Below are 24,440 nucleotides of genomic sequence, written 5' to 3' on the forward strand. Positions count from 1 at the left end.
AAGTTTGCAAGGAAAGAAATTCACTGAAAACACTCTAAGCCAAGGGTGTAAGTTACCAAGCAGGAAGCCTTATATTTTATGTAAGAATATTCTTAGTTGGCCTGCATGAAGATGGTATGAGAGAGGGTGGAGACTTCCTGAGCTCACTGTTTTACTCAGTGTTTCTGGCACCAAGCACAGAAGGCAATCCCAAAATGTCTGGGAGCTGTCTGTGGTGCTGTCCTGCCTCTAGTGTTGGTGGCCGCTTTTGGAAACGTTTTCTCAAGGATCCATGTCTTTCTGAGTATTTCCAAGTCAGCAGACATCCTCTAGCAGCCTGACTGCATTTTGTCTATTGAATTTGAGTCTCTGATTAGTTAATTCTGAAGGTAAATTTGGTTAATCTAGGGTTCTGGCTATGGGGCCAGCAATCTTAGAAGCCAGACTGCAAGCTACTCTGGGAAAGAGCCCTTAGAAAAACACGATTCCATACTCTTTTCCTTTACTTGCAGGTTCAAGCACCATAGCACAATGCTTATCTTAGTAGTGACAATATTATTCCACTCCTTCCTCCCCAGTTGCCTCATGTCATACTTTACACATGACACAATAACTTTATATCAATATAATGAGCTCTCCAGTGACATATAGATGTACATGTCTAACCCCTTGTCTAGCTATCAATCTAACACTTTATCCATCTGGCAGGATATTGATCTACCCACTGACCTGTCCACCCCTGTGGTGACAGTCAGTTTTTCCACCTAGCTTTCTGCAAAAATTCCTTTGACAAATAACCAATCCTCAGTCTTTGGATCTCCCACAGTCCCACAGAGGCACTCTGTATATATCTGTTAATTGATTGAGTCACACACCTTTAATTTAATTCTAGTTTCTCCTTTCTTGGCTTGGCAGTAATTCCTGCCTTTTTCTATTTTTTGTCATGATCATTCCTTTAAATTCAAGTTTTGTTAATTTGTTAAGAGAATTATAAGTCTCTAATTTAAAGGACCATAGTGATTCTGATCACTTGTTTATGTGACTCCTCAGAATTTCAAGTAAAGAGAATAAAAGGCAGGTGATCTAGATATTCAGACTGACTAAATAAACTCTCAGTTCTAGGAAAAGGAATAGGTTGGGAGGGGAGAGATAGAATATGAAAAGAATGGAAAATTGAACAAATATTGGAAGGACAAAGAGCTTTCCAGGCCAGACAAGAATGGGAGGTTGTGAGTGCTCTGAAGAGTGAGGCAGCTAGTACTCTTCCTGCAAGGCCCCTGAGCTTGGTGGGGTAGCTCAGGACGAACATATTCACTCTCTGTCCTTCACCACCAGGCGCTTTAATCATGTTTCCCTGTCCACCTAGGAAAATTAAAACCAGGATTTGAGATTTCCAATGGATTGAAAGGCTAATCAAGCGCTCCTAAATTAAAGACTTACAGATTAAAAGAGCTAGGAAAAGACACATTTCCTTTCCCCCATTTTAGCTTCATTGATATTTGCAAATATGTTAAAAGTATAAGGCAATTTAAACTAAATCACAGTCTTTGTTATGCATATATGTGTGGGGGGTGGAGAAAAGAGTTGGAACAAAGAAGCCTTACATACCTTCACAGGCAAGAGGATGAGTGCAGTGGAGAAGAAAGACCCAATGCTATGAAATCAATACCCTGGGAGAAGAGTGAAGAACAGAGGGTTGGGGGTAGCCCTTATCTTGCTGGTATAAAAAAGAAGCAAAAGGCCAGAAGCTGGAGTAACTGTTTTTTCCACAAAAGAAAAATGTAGGAGTTATCTACATTTGTTGTTGTTGTTGTTTAAGGCTCCCAGAAGGCAAATGTCCTTACTATGTACAGCATCCCTTCCTGAACCCAGGATGTAGCCTGTAGGTGACTTTGAATACCAATGAACTCTGTAAGATGTTTTGCCTCTTAAGTCACCTTAACATTTTTTTCTGTGTTCAAAGAACTGATGAAATGTAAGATGTTCTTTAAACGTATATTGAAACTGTCTTGTATAGGCCACTCTGCTTGCACAAAGAGTTATAGTATTGCTAGATATGCTGAAAATGCTTTCATATCTGCTCATGAAGTTGGATGCTGTTTATGACTGGTTTCCACTCATGCAAGCATACTCTCAAAGTAGGTGTATGCCCTCTACAGCATCTAGATTCTGCATGAGAATCTCTCCAAAATAAATTCTCTAAAACTTCTATTTCCAGCCAGAACATTGCCCCTCCTCCATCCTAATTCATCTCGTTCATGGCACATAGGACTTTAAGGGCCAAAGACAAATGAGCTAAAGTTCTACAGTTTAAGTCTCCGCTGTGATGAGATGGAAGATCTCCAAAACTGGTAAAATTCCAGATTCTTTAAAAATTACTTTTCCTATTCTCACAGCAGGTTTGGCTATTTTTCCCTGGATCCCTTGGGATTAAAGTATTTTCTTTCAAATCCTATCACAATTATAATAGGAGATTCCAGCTCTAACTCTCAAGGTCTCTTCCCCCACAACATGAGCTGGCAGATCAATTAAGACTCAGGAGAAGTCTATGATCCACCATCTTCTTGGTAAGCTTAATTTATCTTCCTGGTCCCAGAGAGGATCAGCTAGGCTTTTACTTATATCCACAGAGAAGTGATGCTCAAGGAATTGCCTTCCTCACTATTGCTCCCTCATAATTGCTTCATGTGGGGAAATAAATCTCCCAATCCTTGAGAACTTGTCAGGTTAACTCGAGTCTGCAGTTCTTATTCAATAAATCAAAGGACATTGGTCTTAAACCAAATAATGGCACTGGCAAGAAGGGAAAAGAAAAGAGGGGAACAAGACACCTCTTACCTGGAGATAACAGGAGCGCTGTTTGCAAATGGATACCAGACAAGTGGAAGAAAGAAAAGGAAAGAGCATTAAGGTCCCATCTTGAAAGTATCCCCAGGTTTTGTGGTTGCTGGCAGCATAAGGAAAGCAGTGGGCTTAGTAGATGAGAGCTCAGCAGCCACATGCAAAAAGCAGCCTTTGGAGCATGCACAGAGCAGCAGCAAGAGGTGTGAGAAGCCAGAGAGGCTGCTGAGCACCAAGGCCCTGTGAGGGCATTTGTTCCCATGCCTTCCCAGCAACCCAAAGGGCTAGGAATGGAGGACTGAGGATGGGGAACCAAGTGGGTGTGTTGGTCACTCATGATCATGTAGGATATCAGGTTATCACATCCATTCTGTAAAAAAAGGAGTGAGAATCTGGGTATCATGAAAACTGTGTAAATTGCAACCCTGCCAGAGTAGCTAACTTATCAGTGGCAAATACAACCATGGGGCTTGAATGGTTGGAGCTCAAGGAACTGGGTAGCATTGTCCAAGAGTGAATCAGTGCCCAGGTCTATGTCTTTCATCCCTAATGACTTAGCTGAGTTCAGGCTCAGCTTCTCAGTGACCGTGTTTCCACGACTACAAATGACTTCCTAGCTACCATGTGGACTAGAACTTTGATTTCCCCTAAAAGAATGACTTAGTGAAAAGGTAAGTCCTGCAGAATGTTTTTCTTGAACGGTTTCTCTTCACTATAGACATGTCCTGGAGGTTAGGACTCTGGGCTCCTACCATTTTGTATCACCTCAGCTTAGCAAAGTCCCTGCATAAGGTAGTGTTTAATTAAGTTTGGCTATTTGCTCTTTCGGCAACTGTCTTTTCTATAGGTCTCATGGTGCTGCATCTCTCTGGTTCAGTGATCTTTTTGTGCCAGAAAGGACAGGCTAAATCAGAGTCCAGATATTCTGGAACAAAGAGACTGTCATACCAACAGCTATACATAGATGGGAGATGACAATTGTAAGGTCTCTATGTGGACTGGGAAACTGAGTTAAAGACATACCCAATATAGTTTGTCTCTAGCCCTTGCATTTGTACTTATGCTAAATTCTCTTAGACTTTAAGGTCTAAGAATTAGAGAAACTCTTGTTTCTTTAACTATCCTGTCTGTGGTATCTTAGTATAGCCTCTCACTCCTTGGCTCTCAGATAAAGGTCTGGGAAGAGCTTGCCACCTATTCCTGGTGTAGTGGTGACTGACAGAGATTGCTGAGGAAGAAGTATGTGTTGGGAGAGAACCAGAGGGGACATATCTGTGAATTGTTTTTTCTAAAAATCTGTAGGAATGCAACTCAAGCCTGTGATCAATCATCCTATATGCACAGCAACTGAGACATATATGAATACAGAGTCTACATGATACATACACAAGGTAGTTCACTTTTTTAGATATCTCCCATCTAGAATTCCAAAGGTTAATGGATCAATGGCTTTCCTCACTACATTGAGATAGAGATAGATGATAGATAGATAGATAGACAGAAAGATCAATCGGTCAATCGATCGATCATTAGAGATAGATAGGTATACAGATAGATAGGCAAGAGCTTTCTTATTCTGCTCCTTCCAGGGGTTTGCATGGAAGAGTTCCTCCTGGTCCCCAAGTTCCAGCAGGGGAGATCAGAGATCCCAGCACATCAATGAACACAGGTGGGCCAGATAAAGGCAGCTCCTCCAGAAAGATTCCTGCTGCCTTGGTTTTCACTCATACATGTCCCCCAACATCTGTCCCATCCCTAGCATAGTGAGAAGACCTGCAAGTCAGCTGGATTGCGTCATTTTCTGGTTATTGTCTCCATGAATCCAAGACTTTCTGCTTGGCAGTTACAGATGGGTCAGCGAGATCTGGGTATGCCAGCTTTGACTGACATAATACCTCGAGGGTGTTTTTCCTGCTGCTGCTCCTGAGAGAAGCTGGAGCTGAACTTTCCCCTGTATTGATCCCCCAGGTCAGGTGAGAGTCATTTATTCCTGCTCAGACACTCCAGGGACAAGCTGGAAAGAGCGTAGCTCTGTGAGTAATTAGGAAGCATCTGGGCAACTTGTCAAGACGAGCCCATGGATATGAAAAAGGGAGGAACAAACAGGCCCCACTCTCGAGAGAGAAAGAGCTTTCCTCTCCACCCCAAGGCTTCCAATGTCCAGGGCCAGGCCCAGCAGCCTTGATTATGTTGCTCAGTGTTGCTCTCAGAAGCCCACTTCTGGATTCCAGGGCAACTGCGTTTCCTATTCAGTCTCCCCCTTTTCCTTCCCTTTTTTTCATCCCCTAGCTCATCCAGAGCTTTTAATCTCAACTCTGAAGTCTGTTTTGTTTGCCAAAAATAGAGTCTCCTATTTCAAATCCAGTCTTTTTTTTTTTTAAATGCAATTGTCATTTTGGCCATGTAAAGACTGTGCCGTTCTGAACGTCTAAGACTTTCCCATGCAGTAGTGATAATGGAAGCAATTTCCACTGTTCTGTCTCTCCCTATGAGAACAGCAGGGAATTCTGGAAATTTGGATCGTTTTCCATTTGCTTCTGATTCTAGACAATCGGGTTTTATGATCTTTCACCTTATGATCTAATGTCAAAATACAGGAAGGACTGAAGAAACTGGAAATTAACCCTCTAGCAAACCTAGACAATAAAATAGTGGGTGGGAAATGGACACATTTCTTATTGCCACAGTTCATCTTGGCATCCTGGTCACTGGGGAGATCTGGGAGCACATCACACAGATAACTTGCTGAAGTCCTTGTCCTCTTACCTACTCCCTCCACTATGGAGTTGCTGACATTTCCTTGGACAAAGAATCCAGGGCAAAGCAGGAAGATGTCCTCAAATGGGGATTAGCCATAGATGTTTGCATTTGGCTTGGTCTCTTGAAGAACACAAGGCTTAACTTGGGTCACTCTCTGTCCTACTGTTGGTAGAGGTTTTTAAGGGAGGCATAAAGGAAGAGCCTCTTTACTGGTGGAGTAAAGGCATATCTGGACTTTCAAACTCTTCCTCTTGTCTGGAGCCACTGCCTTCCTTCCTGTACACTGTACAATCCTTCGTGCTTCTTTCATTTGCATCTAAGTAGCTTGGACTATGGAAACTGATGAAGGTGACTTACAATTGGCCTTGGGCATCTGCTGATTCCAACCAATTATAAATATGTGGAATAAATGCTCAGGGGAGGTGGGAATGAGGAAGGGCAGGTGCTGAGGCAACTTCTGAGAATATTCTTTGTGGCATAAACTGGAAGTTGGGCAAGAATACAATGTAGGAAGCAATGGAACCAGAGATATTTTCTTTCTTCCAGCACTCTTTGGCAGTCAGGCTGATGGCAACATTCTATTGAGTGGCCAAGAAGAGAACAAGCAACGGAAGATGGAGAGGGGTGCTGCCCCTTGCACATCATATGTGTCCAAACCAGTGCAGGCACAGAAGTGGTCAGCTCTGCAGGAAGTCCCCAGCAGACAATGAGAGCTGACCAATCACGCTGAGACGACCTGTAGAGGATCCTTTGGGGAATGTTGTTGTTGATTCTCTTAGATCTGTCCTCGTGTGGAAAGTTTTATGCTGCTCTTTGTCACATGAATATGAAATAGTTGCAGAATGATCACCTCTTTTTGACAAACAGGTGGATTTCACTGCTCCATTTGCTAGGAGGCCCCCAGCACCCTATCGCTCCTGAATTGGAGTGTGAATGTCTTCTTGCTATTTCCCAAGAGCACCCTAACCCATTCCCACATCAATGCCTTCAACACATTCAAAGTAGTGGCTTCTAATAGTTTTCTTCAAGGGAAGAAATCCTTCCTTACATCTACCCTGGTTGCAACATAATCAGCCCCTGAGGGATGAGTCCATGGCAGATATTCTCAGATGCATGTCCTGAGGAAAGCAGGAGATGAGACCACTTCTCTAGTGTGGGATGAGGGTTATCTTGGGATCTGGGTCATATGTTCACTTGCAGATGCCAAGCAAAGGCACATATCTGTGAACCTTCTAACACCTGTCCCTCAGGGATCAGCACTAACTGCATCACTTAGAGTCTATTCTGTTTGAAAATCCACAAGTCGGTACTCCAGGCCTGCCCAATGTCAGTCCTTTTCTGGATCCCACTGGCTAGGGGAATTTTCATACCTGGAACTACTCCTTTCCCTTTGTGAACTCTCAATTTTCTGCTTTAGAGGTTGCATTGTCCCAAAGTAGCCTGAAGAAGGTACCCAACCTTGGGCTAGGAACAAATGTAGAATAGGATGGGGTGGGATGCCCAGAGGAGGAAGAATAGCTGAAGATTCCAGATTGCTTGATTACCTCAGAAGTCAACTCTCTTTCTGAGAGCTCTCAGAAGCCGTGGCCTCTGACAATTGGTAAAACTTTCCCATGCCACGGTCTGCCCAACTGTGAAATAGGCGGATAATACACTTACCTCCTCGAAGGGCAGAGGGGCCTATGGGCCACTCTGCAAGTGAATAACCTGCCAAGCATTCAAAGGAAGTTGGGGAGTGCAGCAGAAAACTGTCAAAGCATCATTGCAACCCAGGCCCCAACCCCCATCCCAGACCCTCCCACATTCAATCCAGGCTAAAGAGTGAGGGGTGGCGGGGGAGGAAGGCAGGGAGGGGCACAGGCATGCAGCGCATCACATTCCTTTCTTTTTCTTCTCCTCCCCACCCACCGAGGAATTTTCACTTTTACAGGTTACAGTTGGGGTGGGGGGGCTGTGGGGGAGAGTGCAGGGGCCTGGCAATTGAATAATTGTAACATTGTAGCAAAACAGGTACATAGCTCATTAGGGTAATGAGGAGTTGAGGCTGCAGTGCTGCCCAGAGGGCGGGAAAGGAGGAATTTGGAATAAGCTAAGGCTAAGAAGGCAGAGATGATACCGAAACAGGGTGAGAGCGAGAATACAGGAGGGAAAAGAATAAAAAGTCCGTTGGTCAAAAAGAGAAAGGAGGAGAAGGGAAGAAAAGGAGGGAGACAAAAATATAGCTGCTTTTTCTTTTTCATTGTTGTTTTTCAGTTTGTTTTAATTTCTTTTCTTTCTTTTTGTTGTTTTGTTTTTAAATAATCTCACACCTGATATTCCACGTTCCATCCATTTCGGTTCACCAAGGACAATGAAGAAATTCTCTTGCCTTTCGTATTCCTCCTCATCTACTATTTTAACCCTTATGGTTTTCCTGTAGGGACAACAAGAGAGAGAGTGTGTCGACTGGGTCGGTAGATTGGTTGGTCACCTGGAGCACAGCCTTTAAATATCATTCCCCGTCACTCCTGGCACATGCAGCCCAGTCCCGCCATGGTGGCTTTCAATAGGACCATGGTGGATTGTGTTGTTCTCACGTAATAAATGGTCTTAGCTTTTCTTGTCTTCTCGGTCATAGTTGTTCTTACGGGTGAGTGGGGCAGGGAGCCAGGAGGCAAGGAAAGGTGGGCAAAGGAAGGGAGCCAGAAGGACAGGAGGGGTCAGGAAGGCAGAAGGCAGGTGATGGTGGGGAGGAGTCATTTTAGACCTTGCCAACAGTTGTTAGTAGGAAGTGAGTCTGGCAGCACATTCCACAGAGTGTCACATGGTAACAGCAGCATTTCTCTGGACAACAGGTAAACTAGAGATCCACTGGGAATGACCCACGGTCTTCCCACAACAGGAAATATGTTAACAGAACCCAGGGCTTGTGTCCCTTCTTTGTGTCTATATTCACTTCCATTGTGAGTTTCAGAGAAAAATGTTTTAAAGGAAAGTATTTATGAGGAAGGGAAACCAGAGCGAGGAAGAGAGAGAGAGAGAGAGAGAGAGAGAGAGAGAGAGAGAGAGAGAGAAAAGAAAGGGAGATAGCATTGTATGGTCTTTCGCATTCTTTAGCTCATAGGAGGCTTCTGTGGCTAAAATAAATATGTATTAACCACAATATGATATAGGAGTCCTTTACAATTCACAGTTGATGCATTTCTGGGAAAATGTGAAGAAAGCGATGTAAATCATAAAATTTGAAATCACCTTTGGGTTTCTATCATTTGGGGGTGATGTGTCCCCAAACTGGCTTTCTCGATGTGAATTATCATGGGTCTGGGGCACAAGGTGATGGAGGTTTCTGTTCATCTCTAGGTATCTTAACAAAACATAGAATCTTTTAAGAACAAATCACCCAGGGATCAAAGGTTCCTTGAAATTCACTCCCCTCCAAAGTCTGGCTCTTTGTCACGTGGAGATGTTGACATGTGGATCTTGCTCTTCCTATGTGGTTTCTTCTGGTCTTTCACGGAATCACAATGGTGGCCAGCAGGTCCTACTAGTGAGCCAGAATTGTTATTTTCTGCTTTGTTTTCCTTTTTCTTTTTTTTTTTTTGGCAGGGGTGGGGGGATGTTATTGGGGAAAGGCCTGGAAACTAAATGCTCTAAATGGTAAGGAGCATTTACCTCAATGTCTCCTCAGATCCTCTGATGTTCTTTTGACATTCTGTGGATGTGCTCAGCTTTGCCATTTATAATGTAGTAGACCGACCCGAGGGGGTTTGTAGGGCACAGGACTTGCTGTGCATTTGTGGTGTGTGTCCTTTACAAGTACAGTCACATGCCACATACAAACGTTTCGCTCAACAACAGACCACATCTATAATCATGGTTCCATAGGGCCACACTCTACCATATGTTTACTGTACCTTTTCTATGTCTAGATATGTTTAGATACATAAATTCCACTGTGCTACAGTTGCTTACAGTATTCAATACAGTTGCACACTGTACCGGTGTGTGACATTGCTCCTACTGCCTAGGAGCAATAGGCCCACATAGTCCAGATGTGTCGTAGGCCACACCATCTAGGTTTGTGAAAGTGAACTCTATCATGATCCCAAAATGACAAAATTGCTTAAGGACACATGTCTCAGAATGCACCCTTATTGTCAAGTGATGCATGACTGCATGTTTTTATTGCCTTGTTGGGTCCTTCTTTTGCCATCTTTTTATACCTTGCTCAGTGGACAAAAGACAAAGTTCATTGATTGTCAAGAGGCATATTCTTGGGAATATTTCTGCTGGCTCTAGATATGGGACCCCAGGGCTGTTTACAAGACATGAGCCTGTTTTTCTGCAGCAGGAACTCTGCTGTGGGATGGGATTGGGGTGCTCTGTGACCACAGGCATGGCCTGGAGGGCATGAGGGATGGGTTGGCAGGGGAAGGAACAGCTCCCTCCTCCACAGTATGATCTATTCAGAACATAGATCACCCTATGACTTATCTTCCTGACTTGCCTATTGGTGCCATGGGATGTATGGGGTCACTGAAGTTGAAGGCAAAGGCTCCATCCACTCTGAGAAGCCCCATAGACTTCTTGGGGAAGCTTCCATTCAGGTCACAATGATCTCCACCACTATTCTAACTCTGCCTTCACACCTGGGTGTTTTTAATAGGAAAAACAGAGGAAGACAAATTGGTATTTGATCTAGATCTGGAACTCACACGTGTACTTTCAGCTTCCTTAAGGTCAAGAGGAGAAAAAAGCCTTGATAGTGGCAACATGGCAGGTAAGATGGCTCCTAAAGCCTGCTTTTGGAGGGGAATGAACTATAATCCAAATACATTGATTCTCTACTTCCTAGGATTCTAAGTTTAGCCCTGAGAAAAACAGCTCCGCGGAATCTGTGCTGAGAGCCTGTTTCTCAGTGCTGTTCTTCTGCCTGGTGCCAGGCTATCTGGTCCCTTTTTTCCCATTCAGGAAAAGCCAAGAGCCTCACATGATACTCCCAGCTTTATGGCCCTTTCTTTCCCCATACTAATTTCCTCATCCCAGAAGAATTATCGCTGGTCTCGAGCATCCCTCGTATTGATGCCATGTGTCAGGCTGGCAGGTGTTAGGACAGAGCTGGGGACAGAGAGAGGACAGAGGAGAGAGAGGAGTGAAAAGAGAGCAGAAGAGACAGCAAGAGAGGAGACAAAGGAAAGGGAACCAGAGAGGTGGAAGACAAAAGGAGTAGAAGGAGACAAACGGGTTGGAGAGGAAGAAACAGAAGAGGAGAAAAGAACGTTAGTGTTAGCATGGAGGACAGGGTACTACACCTTTCTGAAAACTCATATCCACCATGCGGGGCCCCATCATCTCAATGAAGTAATTCTTGTTTTTCTCATACGCCTCATCATCAATTACCTTGATGTGAATTGTTTTGCTGTGGATGGAAAAATAAGTATCATAAGCAAGGAGTAAAGTGTGGGGCAAGTCAGCCAGGAGACAAAAACAGAAAGAGAAGGAAACAGTTAAAAGATTCAGAAAGATCCAAGTTTGCCCCAACACCACAGGGGCACGGAAGAGAGAGGCTGCCTGGGGCCCCCCTCCAGCCTCACCAGGCTCCTCCTGGGCTTTGCGCAGCTTCATGGCATAATCAGATTTGAAGACTGAAAAGAAAGAGCTCAAGCTTCACAGCCAAAAGCTCTGAGTTCTAATCCTGGAGATGCTGTGTCATCTTGGACAAATAATTTTACTGATAAACAAACAGGATGAATCATGCTTACAGCATCCCAGGGCAATTATGAGAGCAATGAAATAACATACATATAAAGGTGTGAGCATTCAGGTCCCCCCACGCTTGCTTCCTTATCCCTCTTGCCTTTGGGACAAGGGAGAATTTTTCTGACTTTCGAAATCAGCTGATGTTGATCCAAATGGTTTATTTTATAAGAAGAGCAGAAAGGGACAAACTGGTTTGTGGAAATGCTGCCCAGAAATAGTAGAACTTCTTTTTCTGTATGGCAGTGACTATCCCAGGGGAGCCGGCGGCAGGGAAGGGGGTGGTATTTGGATTACGTCACACATTCTGGCAATTCACAGCAGGCCTCAAAAGCTACTGACACTAACTCCAAACCGGCGTCTGCAGTCACAGGGATGCACCGGCTGGATCACACTAATTCTAGGGCTCTCAGAATTAGGATTTCTTTCTCAGTCTTACGACAATCTTGTGGCTAGCACAATTATATTGCTTTACATGTTAAAAGATGTTATTTTGTTAATATAAACATTTAAAAATATATGCAAGTTTTAGTCACCCTGTTCTGCATTTCTTCTTCTTTCTTTCTTCCCTTGTTTATTTGTTACTGGACCTTTAAATACAGATGTAGACCTGGGCCTCTCCAGGAGGTTGCTTACTAAGGGGACGTTTTGGTACCAGTTCCCAGGAAAGATGAGGAAGCGGTTTAGGCCTCTCCTGGTGGGCGTGTAACGTTGCTAGGTGGGTGGATGTGGAGCTGGGTCTGCCTGCAGTTGTGGGAGTGAGGTGGCCTGAGCAGGAGTCCTGGGCAGTGGCCATGGGTCTGTACCCTTTCAGACTCTGCTACCCCGAGGCCTTCAGCATCTTCTTTTATTCTTTTTCATAAAATAGGAATCATAACATTCTAACCTGGGACAACCTCCCTGCCCTTGTGAACTTCCCCAAGTCACCATTAGAGCTTTGGATGTCTAGAGAGTCTCTGGTGTCCATACTGTTGATCCTGCAGAATCAGATCTGGCCCATTCCTCCTGAAGTGAACGCAACATCAGTTATCAAGACACCCTGGTCCCTGCCGCCCCACCACACCACTCCAGATCCTAATCACTTGCCACACCCACCCCAGTCACGGAAAAACCTGGCTCACCACCGTAGAAAGCGTGGCTCTTCAACTTGTGAAAGGCCACGATGCTTTGGCCTTCCTTCTCCCAGGTAATGGAGACAGACGACCCCAATTCAAATGTCACCTCCACCCCTCACCAGCTGGGTGACCCTGGGTGATGCTGTAAAGTTCTTCAAGTCATATGTAAGGTGGAATAATAGCACCTAATTGGTAGTGTTCTTAAATGAAATAATTTATATGAAGTCCTTGGCAGGGTGTGTGTTCCCTGTTAAAAGTTTCATAAATAGTAACCATTATCACTAAGAGGAACAACTATCCCAGTTTGGTGGTTTGAGAGTAATATGTAAGGGAAACTTACCATCTTCAGCCATTAAGTCAGAAAACTAGGGGAACTCAATAAGTACAGTTGGTGACCCAAGAGGTGGTTCAAGCTTGAAATAGAAGTCAGGTCAAGAGAGGTTTGGACAAAACAGTATGATAAATCCTAAATGGGCTATTAGAGAGGGTTGGAATGTTAAGGGCAGTAATAGAGAGCAACTCCCATATTCGCTTAAAATCTAGGCGGTGCCCCTATCAGCAACAAGCTCTGGGCTGGACAGAAAACATGTCATGCGACATAGCGTGGCTTGCACTGTTTTGATTGACATCTTAAGTGGGGACAAGAGATGCCATTGACATCTTTTTTTTTCTTTTCTCTTTTTTGAGATGGAGTCTTGCTCTGTTGTCCAGGCAGGAGGGTAATGGTGCGATCTTGGCTTACTGCAACCTCCACTTCCTGGGTTCAAGTGAGTCTCCTGTCTCAGCCTCCTCAGTAGCTGATTACAGGCACCTGCCACCATGCCCAGCTAATTTTTGTATTTTTAGTAAAGTCATAGTTTCATCAAGTTGGTCAGGCTGGTCTCGAACTCCTGACTTCAAGTGATCCACCAGTCTCGGCCTCCCAAAGTGCTGAGATTAGAGACATGAGCCACTGCGCCCAGCCCGCCATTGGCATCTTAGGTGGGGAACAAGAGAAATGAGGACAGGTGTTAACTAGTGGCAAAAGGAACTTAGATTAGCCAGTGGGAACCACCTCTGGAGCAAGGAATGAATGGAGGAGGCAGGGTATAGTGTTCCCCCATTGAGACCATTCCCAGGGAAGGCGCCACTGTTGGGACTTAATGGTGTTATTTTGCCTGGAGGCTAGAAAAATCCCTTCCAGTCCTTGAACATTAGAGAAAGTTCTCACTTCTGCTCAAGTCACAAATGGGACTTTAAGTTTAATACAAGTTACCAGTCAGATCTCGAGTTCTTTTTCCAAACTTGTTCTTTTCTGTTTCCATCAATGGCATCATCATCTAACAAACTGCCCAGTCCCCAAACCTGGAATCACCCCTCATTCTTTCCTTGCCCTCAGGCCTCCCTCTCTTCCCTGGGAGAGTTAATTTACTACTACCCTTCCCTCTGCCTTCAAGACCTACATCAAAACACCAACACTTGGCCTGGCCCGGTGGCTGACGCCTGTAATCCCAGTACTTTGGGAGGCTGAAGTGGGTGGATGGTTTGAGGTCAGCAGTTCAAGACCAGCCTGACCAACATGGTGAAACCTCGTCTCTGCTAAGAATACAAAAATTAGCTAGGCTTGATGGTGTGTGCCTATAATCCTAGCTACTTGGGAGGCTGAGGCAGGAGAATCACTTGAATCTGGGAGGCAGAGGTTGAAGTGAGCAGAGATTGTACCATTGTGCTCTAGCCTGGATGACAGAGCGAGACTGTCTCAAACAAAACAAAACAAAACAAAACAAAACAAAACAAAACCACCATCACCTCTCCCTTGGACTTTGCAGTAGCCTCCTAAGAGATTTTCCTGTTCCTGCCTTTGACCTCTTTCTTCAATCCCTTCCCCACGTTACAGCCATGGCCTATGGGAGCTTGCATAATCCAGTCGCTGCTGACCTCTCTGACCTTGTTATAAGGTCTCCTCTTCTCACTTATGTGTCTCAGACACAGTGGTCTTCCCAGTCCTCAAACCAAGCTTTTTCCCACCTAGGGCAATCCCCTTGCTATTCCCTCTGCCTGGGACGTTCCTCACCGGGTCTGTGCTTATCCTCATCCTTTGGGTATCTGAGTAAACATCCCCTCGTCAGAGAGGCCTTCCATGGCTACCTTATCTAGAGGACTCCCTGCTCCACCACTTGCGGGCACTTAACACAACCGAAAGTTAGTTGGTTAGTTACTAATTTTGGATGTAAGCTCTGCAAGTACAGAGAACTTTTTTTTTTTTAGACGGAGTTTTGCTCTTGTTACCCAGGCTGGAGTGCAATGGCGCGATCTCGGCTCACCGCAACCTCCGCCTCCTGGGTTCAGGCAATTCTCCTGCCTCAGCATCCTGAGTAGCTGGGATTATAGGCATGCGCCACCACGCCCAGCTAATTTTTTGTATTTTTAGTAGAGATGGGGTTTCACCATGTTGACCTCGTGATCCACCCGCCTCGGCCTCCCAAAGTGCTGGGATTACAGGCTTGAGCCACTGTGCCCGGCAGAACTTATCTCTTTTTAAAAAGCCTGCAGCATCCAGTAACCCCAGGTAGTCTCCAGTTCAAGGACTACCCAGACCCCATCCTACTTACTTCCAAGATCAAGTGAGATCTTGTCTATCTGACTTGCTATGACAGTCCCAGTGCCCAGCACAGTGCCTGGCATACAGAACGCCCTCAATCATGACTCGCTAAGTGACTAATGGTGATTTTTCTAACACACCTGAAGCTTCATAAAATGAATTCACTCTGTCTTTTTGCAGTAAGAATATGTCATTAGAGACAAAAAATATTTTGAAGGCAACTTTCACGGAATGCCTGAGGATTCTCAGTGGGACAAAAAAACTGCAGACCCAGTATGATCAAACCTAGACCCCAGCTTACTTAACATACCACATTCATCTACTCCAAGGGAGATCTCTCTAACAGCAATCCAGGATACAACTTGTTGGTTCAAGGGAGGTTTTTAAAAATCTTTTTGGGCTCCCCATTTCCAGTTCTTCTTCCAGCACAGTGGCAGTTACTTAATGGTCATGGGGACAGATTATCCCGCGCAGCTACTCCTAGAGTCAGTAATGCTCAGAGACTCCAGGACCTGCACCTGCTTGTCCTCCAGGCTTTCTGCCAAAGGAGGTGCCAAAGCATGCAGTGTTCCCAGAGAAGACCTGGCTGAGCTGCTGGGGAAAGCTGCTCCCAGGAGACCTTCCATCAAACAACCTGGAGGCGATTAGGGAATGCATTTCTGCACTGCCTGGCTGGTCTTTTGAAACAGCCCTTTGCATTGAGGACATTCAAATCAGGCCTCTGATCCTCAGGGCACTGCAACAGGAAGGGTTCTCTTTAGCCTTTGAGTTCCTTTAGAGTGAAAGTGGGAATAAACAGCATTTATTAGTTGAATGGATGAATAATATATTGGAGGAGGCCTTCTTTACATAGGAAGAATTCTAAGATAACACATATGCTTACATTGTGTTCGTCACCATGAGAACCCTAAGAAGAACATTTCCTATTTCATTTTTCCTATTTATTCATTTATTTATGTTTTTATTGAGACAGGGTCTCACTCTGTCACCCAGGCTAGTCTGCAGTGGTATGATCATGACTCACTGCAGCCTCAACCTCCTGTGCTCAGACCATCCTCCTGTCAGCCTTTTGAGTAGCTGGGGCCACAGGTGCATGCCACCATGCTGGGCTAAGTTTTAAAGAAAATATTATTGGTAGAGACGGGATCTCACTATGTTGCCCAGGCTGGTCTTGAACTCCTGGGCTCAAGTGATCTCTCCTTGACCTCCCAAAGTGCTGGGATTACAGGCTTGAGTCACCATGCCCAGCCTCTTATTTCATCCTTACTTCCACTGTATTAACATAGATATTATTATTACCTACATTTAATTTTATTTATTTATTTTTTTGAGATGTGGTCTCACTCTGTCTTCCAGTCTGGAGTGCAGTGGCATAATCTGGCTCACCACAGCCTCAACCTCCTGGGCTCAAATGATCCTCCCACTCAGCCTCCTGAGTAGCTAGGACTACAGGCACCTGCCACCATGCCTGGATAATTTTTGTATTTTTTTGTAGAGATGGAGTGTTGCCATGTTTCCCAGGCTCGTCTCGAACTCTTGGGTTCAAGCAATCCCCTGGCCTGGGCCTCCCAAAGTGCTAAGATTACACATGTGAGCCACTGGGCTTGGCCAATTATTATTACTTCCATTTTGAAGATGAGAAAACAGTTGCTCAGAGAGGTTAAGTATCTTGCTCAGTTACACAGCTATTAAGCAGCTGAGCTGGGATTTTAGCCCATGTCCCCTATTACTCTGATAGCTTATTTCTTATGCAAGTGGGTAAGTTCTGGATGCCATTCCCAAGCTGCAGCCACAGTGAGGTGGCACAGAATTTATACGCTGAAATCCCAGCAGCACAGGCAGGTAACAAGTGGATCTGCCTCTACATTGTATAGTGAGTAGGTGGCACCCTAACCCTTTGGCCCTCCTGTGCCAGAAATAATATCTGAGTACAGGCTGGGCTTCTGACTCTGTGACCTCTTCCTGCCTGATTCCTGCTGAATGACTCTTTTCCCTGTCCAGAAGGGTTCCCTTTCATCACTTCTAAATGTGTCTTTGCTGCTCGGGGCCAGCTAACCCTCACAGAGCTGCCTTGACCCGGGCAGCCAGACTGGGCAGCCAGACTGAGGAGCTGTGAGCCTTTTCCTGGGAGCTTTCAGAAGCCTCACATCTTTGTGCTGGTTCTTGTAATAATTTCCTTTATCTTCCCAGTTGGGTGTTGCTGCCCCATCTCTTCACCTGCCAGGTTTCTGACTCTTTGAACATGGACTGAACCCCCCACTGCCACTGGCCACCAACAACCCAACACTATTTCCCTGACCCCCTCCCAAGGTCTGAGGGGAAGGCCCCTGTTCCATGAGAAGGCTTAGGATTTCTAATTGGTTTTCTATTGAAAATAAGTGTGTCATCTGGTCCCTGAAAGCTGTGCTTCTCAAACTTTAATGTGCACATGAATCGCCCGGACATCTTGTTAATGGGCAGATTCTGATTCGGTAGATGTGGGGTGGGGCCTGAGAGCCTGCCTTCCTAACAAGGCCCCAGCGTGTGCTGATGCTGCTGGCCCAGGGCCAAAAGATCCCTTGGAGAATCCTCTCTGACTCTATTAAAGGCCCAGGGAAGAGGAGTAGTGGCTTGAATGCTAGTGCCAGTCAAGGATGGGTGGGGGGGGGGGTGCTGGAGTCAAGGTCTAGCATTTCAGCCAAATGCTGGAATAATTAGGTCAATTCTGACACTACATCTTGAGAGGGATGTTGGAGAAGATCCAGAGTAGGGTGACTAGGGTGATGAGGGATCTAGAATCACATTTCAAATTAACTTACTAATATTTATATAGTGCTTATTTTGTCCTAGGCAGAGCTCTAAGCATTTTGTTTATATAAAGTAATTCAATTCTCACAACTAATCTGTGAGATAGGTGCGGGCGGGACAAGGTGCTATTTTCTCTGCATATATTATCTCATTTAATATTCATAATAACCTGTGAGGTAGGTATTATTTTTATCCCCATTCCCACACATGAAGAACCAGAGGACCAGAAAAGTTAAGATTTGCCTAAGGTTATAACTAAATAAGAGGCAGAGCTGGGATTTGAATTCAGACAGTGTGACTCTGAAGATTTTACATCTAACTAACTGACTTGTGGATCCAGAGGAGAGGCATCTCCTGAAGGAGATGCTACCTACTCCAAATGGTTCTGGGGCTGTCACAAGTGCCACTTCCAAAGGAAGTGGTGGGAAGTTCCAGGGAGGGGGATTTCATCTCTACCTCAGGGCCTTTTTTTTTTTTGTGTGTGTGTGTGAAAGGTTAAAAATAACATTCTTTTAATAAGTTTAAACTTTTAGAGAAATATACTGAGACCCATATATCTGCTTCAACAAAGAAAACAACTTCTTCACTCTCTTCATACTTTACTTCCTATTACAAATTTGTGCTACTATTACATGATATATTAATTCTATTTTCATTACATAAATTGAGGACGAAATGCAGAATCAGATTCAAATATATTACAAGGCATTTAGGGGGTACGTTCTGTTGCGGAGCAGAAAATTATCTGAAATCTACTTTTTTTTTTTGAAACAGGGTCTCATTCTGTCACCCAGGTTGGAGTGCAGTGGCATGACCTCAGCTCACTGAGCCTCCACCTCCTGGGTTCAGGCGATTCTCGTGCCTCAGCCTAGAAATCTCGTGCCTCAGGGCGATGAACTAGCTTATCAGACAGTGATCACCCCATTCCTGGTATTAAGAAATAAGATGATGTCCATGCATGGAAAAGGCCATGGAGAGGATCCCTGCACGCTCCAGGAGGTCAAGTAATGACCCCTAAAGAGCTACTGCAATGGTGAGCTGGTAAACCAGCTTTCTAAGAATGAAGAGGAACCTTGATTTGGAACAGTTGCTTTCCATGGTGAAAATACTCTCACTATAGTCAATATCAGGCTACTAATAGTTTAACAACCAATGTGCACAATTACTAAACATTTAACAGTAAGCTCTTGCAAGCTGGTAAGAGTCTTCTGCTCTGGGACACCACTAAGAGTGTCAGACTCTCCCAAAGTATTTGAGAAAGGCTGTGGTGGGAAAGGGTAGTTCTGATTGATTTACAATTTATTTGGTGACATGCTAGTAAGTAATCTAGTGTTTGCTCAAAGTGGGTAAGTGTCTGATGAAGTGGGGTATAAATGTGCTTATTCAAAAAAGCCTTTGAAAAAAAAGAGACTTCAAGATTTGGCTTTTAAAAGGATTATGGGTGAGTGGGGAGGCAGAATTTCTAAAATGTTTCCCCAAAGAGGTTCTGCCGTAATCCCTGGAACCTGTGAATACTCTGAGGTGTCAGTCCTGAAGTGTTGTATGGTATGGTATGTGATATGGCACAGTTACCTTTAAAATAGGGACATTATCCAGGTGGGCCTGATTGAATCTCACGAGCCCTTAAAAGCAAAGAACTTCTTCTGGCTAAAGAAGAAGGGAAACCCAGAAAGATACAAGGCATAAGAAGGACTCAATATGTTGCTTTGGTTTGAAGATGAAGGGTGTCTTGTGAACAGGAACATAGGCAGCTGCTAGGTGCAAAGAGTGGCCCCTGGATGACAGCCAGCAGGGAAACAGGGACCTCCGACCTCAAGCCACAAGAGCCTGATTCTGCTGACAGCCTGAATGAGCTTGGAAGTTTATACATCCTCAGAGCTTCCAGATAAGATCCCAGCCTGGCCGACACCTTAATTTCAGCCTTGTGAGACTTTGGGCAGAAAATCCAGTCAAGCCTTCCTGGACTTCTGAGATACAGAACCGTGAGATAACAAATGGTTATTGCTTTAAGCCTCTGTGTTTATGACAATTTGCTACACGGCAACAGACAACTAATACGGAAGGCTCATTTATTTTACGGAGGCAGAAATCTGAGCTAAATGATCTCTTGGAACTACCCTGCAGCATCTATTTTGTGAATAGAAAGAGTGTTTGGGATGTGTGGGAGAGCCTGCACCGACTCCCCTTTTGCTTTGGTATTTATTCTGGACTCTCCTATGAGTCCTCTACTGGGTGCAGCTTCTACATACATATGAGTAGCTGACCTCATCATCGATAACCTACTGAGGATGTGGCTTCCCCGAGGCAAAGTGATGAATATTTTGTCTCTACTGACAGTAAAGACCTGACTGCTGGATGTGTTTTTGGTTATAGACCCACATATATGAGGACTTGATGCTCATTCTGTTCATTCATTCTGAAATATGTGGGCTTATAACGGTATCACAGCCCATGGATGACTCCTCTGTTCTCCTAACTATCCACTTTCCCAGTGCCTGAAGAGCGTGTTACCCCTGGCTAGAGGGAAAGGGACATCTGAGGTAATGGGATGATTATGGACCTAGGATTCAGGATATGATCAGAGGCAAGGCAGTGTCAAAAAACCTCAAAGGGATCTCTGTTTCCCAAAGGTTAGGGCACAATGAGTGAATTTGTAATTTTTTAGATATTAGTTTTCTAAAGTAGATGTCCTTTTTTTTTTGAAGGTCGTCATGCCTCATAGGGTAGCTATACAGGGTGGAAAAGGTTTAAAATCACAAAGTTTCATTCTCCCCTTTCTTTCTTAGAGAATAAAGACTTAATCCTTCATCCTAACAGTGGAAAACTCTTTGTAATGTCCATCCTTCCATCCATCCATCCTTCCATCCATCCATCCATCCATCCATCCATCCATCCATCCATCTCTGCAACCTGATGTTTTCTTTTTTGTGTGTGTGAGAAAAAAAGTTAAAAAAGGAAAGCTCTGTCACAAATGCTGAAGTGCAGTGGTGTGATCTTGGCTCACTGCAACCTCTGCCTCCAGGCTCAAACGATTGCTCCAAATAGTTCTGAGGCTGTCACAGTGCTGCTTCCAAAGGAAGTTGGTGGGAAGCTCCAGGGAGGTGGATTTCATCTCTACCACATACCATTCCATCAGGGAGATGAACTAGCTCATAAGAGAGTGATCGTTCCATTTCTGGTATCAAAAAATAAGATGATGTCCATGAAAAAGGCCATGGAGAGGATTCCTGCACACTTCAGGAGGTCAAGTAATGACCCCTAAAGAGCTTCAGCCAGTAGTGAGCCAGTAAACTGGCTTTCTAGGAATAAAGAAGAGGCTTGATTTGGAATGGTTGCTTTCCATGTGAAAATACTCTCACTATAGTCAATTTCAGGCTACTAATAGTTTTACAACCAATGTGCACAATTACTAAACATGTCTCAGCCTCCCAAGTAGCTGAGATTACAAGCATGTGCCACCACTCCCAGTGAATTTTTCTATTTTCAGTGGAGATGGGATTTCGCCATGTTGGCCCAGCTAGTCTCAAACTCCTGACCTCAGGTGATACCACCCGCTTTGGCCTCCCAAAGTGCTAGGATTATAGGTGTGAGCCACCGCGCCTGGCCTGCAACTTGATATTTTCAAAATTTACCCCACAAACTCTGCACTTCAATTCTCTTCATTATGCTCCAAATATGTCATTTCTCTGCTCAACCTGAGAATCCTTCCCTCCCTCCCTCCCTCCATCCCTCCCTCTCTCCCTCCCTCTCTTCCTACCTCTCTTCCTCCCTCCCTTCCTCCCTCCTTTCCTTCCTTCCTTCCCTTCCATGATAAAGATTTCCCTCCTTCTTTGCTGCCCTATGGTGGAAAGTGCTTTATATTACTGCTGATATGTGTATTCATGGGGTGGTATGATGCAGTTGGCTGAGGGTTAGGAACATTGCACTATACATTAAAGGGAAGATCTGGCCTTCTTGAAAGTAGCCTTTCTATGAGTACTGCCCAATTATTCTCAAAGGAGAATTTAATCTTCAACCCCCTTATCAGTGGGTCTGTGCAGGCTTCGGCTCTGCATGACTCACTTACTTCCAGCTCTATTTGGGCCCCAAGTTTGTCCTGACTCATTTCAAGGAGCCACAGGTAGGGAGAAAGAAATATTCACAACTCCAATTCTTGCTTTTCTCTAAGTCAAGAGAAGTAAATACATATACCAATGGTCTGGGAATAAATGGTTGCTGGGCCCTGAAGTTGATAAATCCCCTTCTTGGAAAGGCAGTGAGAATAATCTATAAAATTATTTTATTTCAGTTCAGCACTGAAGAGAACAAGAGGCTGGTTATCTGATTCGTGGCTTTAGAGATGTTGGGTCTCTTTGTCTTGTCTCTTCTCTCTGCTGGAAATCTCATTTTGAAAGAACAAATTTGATCCAAGAAGAAAAGAGAGAAGTTTGTATTATATACACATGAAACATTGGGTCCAAACACATTCTGATAATTAGGAAGCGAGAGGAGCTGGCTCTTCAGGACTTGCATGAAATGCGGTTAAAGCACCCTGCCTTCCACCTTAATTCACTGTCCACTGAAGCTCTGAGAAAGCCCACTTTTCTGGTGGATAATTTCTAGAGATCCTGGTAAATAGCAAATCCAGGAAAGATTGCTGTCCCTCAGCTGAGTAGAGAAGATATTTCAATTAGAGACTTAACTACATGGGATATTAGCTGATTCTATAGACATTTTCTTGACTGTACCCATCAGGGACTACACTAAAGCAGAGCTGTAGCATTGCACAACCGCACTGGGCTCCAGGCACACAGAAGCCAGTGAGAATGCTGGCCCCTAGTGTTGTGCAGCACAGTGGCACTGGATGACAGAACAGCATACAGGTTGCACGTTACCTACTGTCACCATTTTGGGTGGGTTGAATTGTTGGTCCCAAATGGGTTGTCAGAAATTTCCACCTGTGAATTTCAGAATTCTAAATGACCTGTTTTCCAATTCATGGGTCTTCCCTTCTTCTCCCAGTCAAGGAAACATTCTTGTTTTATCCCACCTAGAGACAACGTGGGGACCAGGCAAGAAGGACTAGAGTTAGCAGACCTAAGTGCTCATCCCAGCTCAGCTGCAGGCGCAGTGGATCCTTTGTGCTAATATGACAATCTAGCCTGCTGCTAGTTTCACAGAACCTGGTGACCTTGAGAGAAACATAGTAGGCAAACTTCCTGGGAGATACACTTTAAAAGCACAAGCTGAGATTTTCACAAAGGTGAGGAAGGGAGACGGAAGTCCTATTTCCTTTATGCTTAAAGGTCTGAAGTTATTCTTATGGTCAAAGCAAGAGGCTGATGTAGAATAGACAGTCATAGATCCAGAATGGGGATCAGGGTGAGACTAGTAAGTCAGAGGTACAAAATTTAAGGCTACACCTAAAAACTCAGTAATCAAGATTAATGATACTTTCATGCAATGATTTTTTTTTTCTTTTTTTTGAGACTGAGTTTTGCTCTTGTTACCCAGACTGGAGTGCAATGGCGCGATCTCAGCTCATCGCAATCTCCGCCTCCTGAGTTCAAGCAATTCTCCTGCCTCAGGCTCCCAAGTAGCTGGGACTACAGGCACGCACCACCATGACCAGCTAATTTTTGTATTTTTAGTAGAGATGGGGTTTCACCTTGTTGACCAGGATGGTCTCAATCTGTTGACCTCGTGATCCACCCACCTCGGCCTCCCAAAGTGCTGGGATTATAGTAATGCAATGATTTTTAAAAGTTGGAGTTAATGCAACAAATTCATGATAAATAAAATATCAAAATGTTAAATAAAGACAGGTTCCCATCCTCCCCTTGCTGACTCACTTCATTTACCTCGCCCTAACACTAACCCTAACCCTAGGGAGGTAATTCTAGTAGTCCTCTGATGACTTGTGGTGTAATAGAGAGAATTATGCTAGGAAAAGACTGGAGTCTGAGTTCTCCTGCTGCTACTTACTTGCTGCAGGTTCTCCTAAGCTTAAACAAGGAAGACAAGACTGTTTCTCTCTCTCTCTCTCTCTCTCTCTCTCTCTCTCTCGTGTGTGTGTGTGTGTGTGTGTGTGTTTAATATAACTAGGCTTTTAGTTCACCCTCCAGAGCTAACCCCTTAAGCCTTTCAGGAAGCCAGACAATGTTGTCAGCCTTTCAGGTTCTCTATTCACATTTTCCTCCACTCATCACTGTTCTAGTTCTCTTTCTCACCAGGGGAAGTGCCTGCCCTTTGTAAGAGCTCAGCATCCATGTGCCCACCCAAGGTTTGCCATAGGTCACATGTGCACATGTGCTGCTGCTGCTTCCTCTTTTTTTTTAAGATGGAGTCTTGCTCTGTCACCCAGGCTGGAGTGCAGTGGCACGATCTCAGCTCACTGCAACCTCCACCTCCTGGGTTCAAGAAATTCTCCTGCCTCAGCCTCCTGAGTAGCTGGGATTACAGGCACATGCCACCACGCCCAGCTAATTTTTGTATTTTTAGTGGAGATGAGGTTTCACCATGTTGGTCAGGCTGGTCTCAAACTCCTGACCTCATGATCCGCCTGCTTTAACCTCTGTAGTGCTGGGATTACAGGTGTGAGCCACTGCGACTAGCCTGTGCTTCTTATTTTCAGACAATAGGGAGGAAATGGGAGGAGGCTG

At 44.6% G+C, this 24,440-nt stretch overlaps 1 protein-coding gene across 22 annotated transcripts in view; it reads right to left on the reverse strand.

The window, feature by feature from the left end:
• The window catches only part of SLC8A3 (solute carrier family 8 member A3), a 154,234-nt gene that overhangs the window by 8,689 nt on the left and 121,105 nt on the right, over positions 1-24,440 (reverse strand). For 7 of the 22 annotated variants that reach the window (XM_078335261.1, XM_078335259.1, XM_078335260.1 and 4 more), the window contains one exon: positions 7,890-7,993. The exons of 3 other annotated variants lie outside the window; for them this stretch is intronic. In XM_078335261.1, coding sequence (XP_078191387.1) covers positions 7,890-7,993 — 104 coding nt within the window. Of the gene's footprint in view, positions 1-2,817; positions 2,836-7,889; positions 7,994-10,871; positions 10,979-24,440 lie in introns of all 22 variants that reach the window. 12 more of the 22 variants (XM_078335255.1, XM_078335257.1, XM_009006247.4 and 9 more) reach the window with 4 other exon arrangements.

Source organism: Callithrix jacchus, chromosome 8 (assembly GCF_049354715.1).
Source record: "Callithrix jacchus isolate 240 chromosome 8, calJac240_pri, whole genome shotgun sequence".
NCBI lineage: Eukaryota > Metazoa > Chordata > Mammalia > Primates > Cebidae > Callithrix > Callithrix jacchus.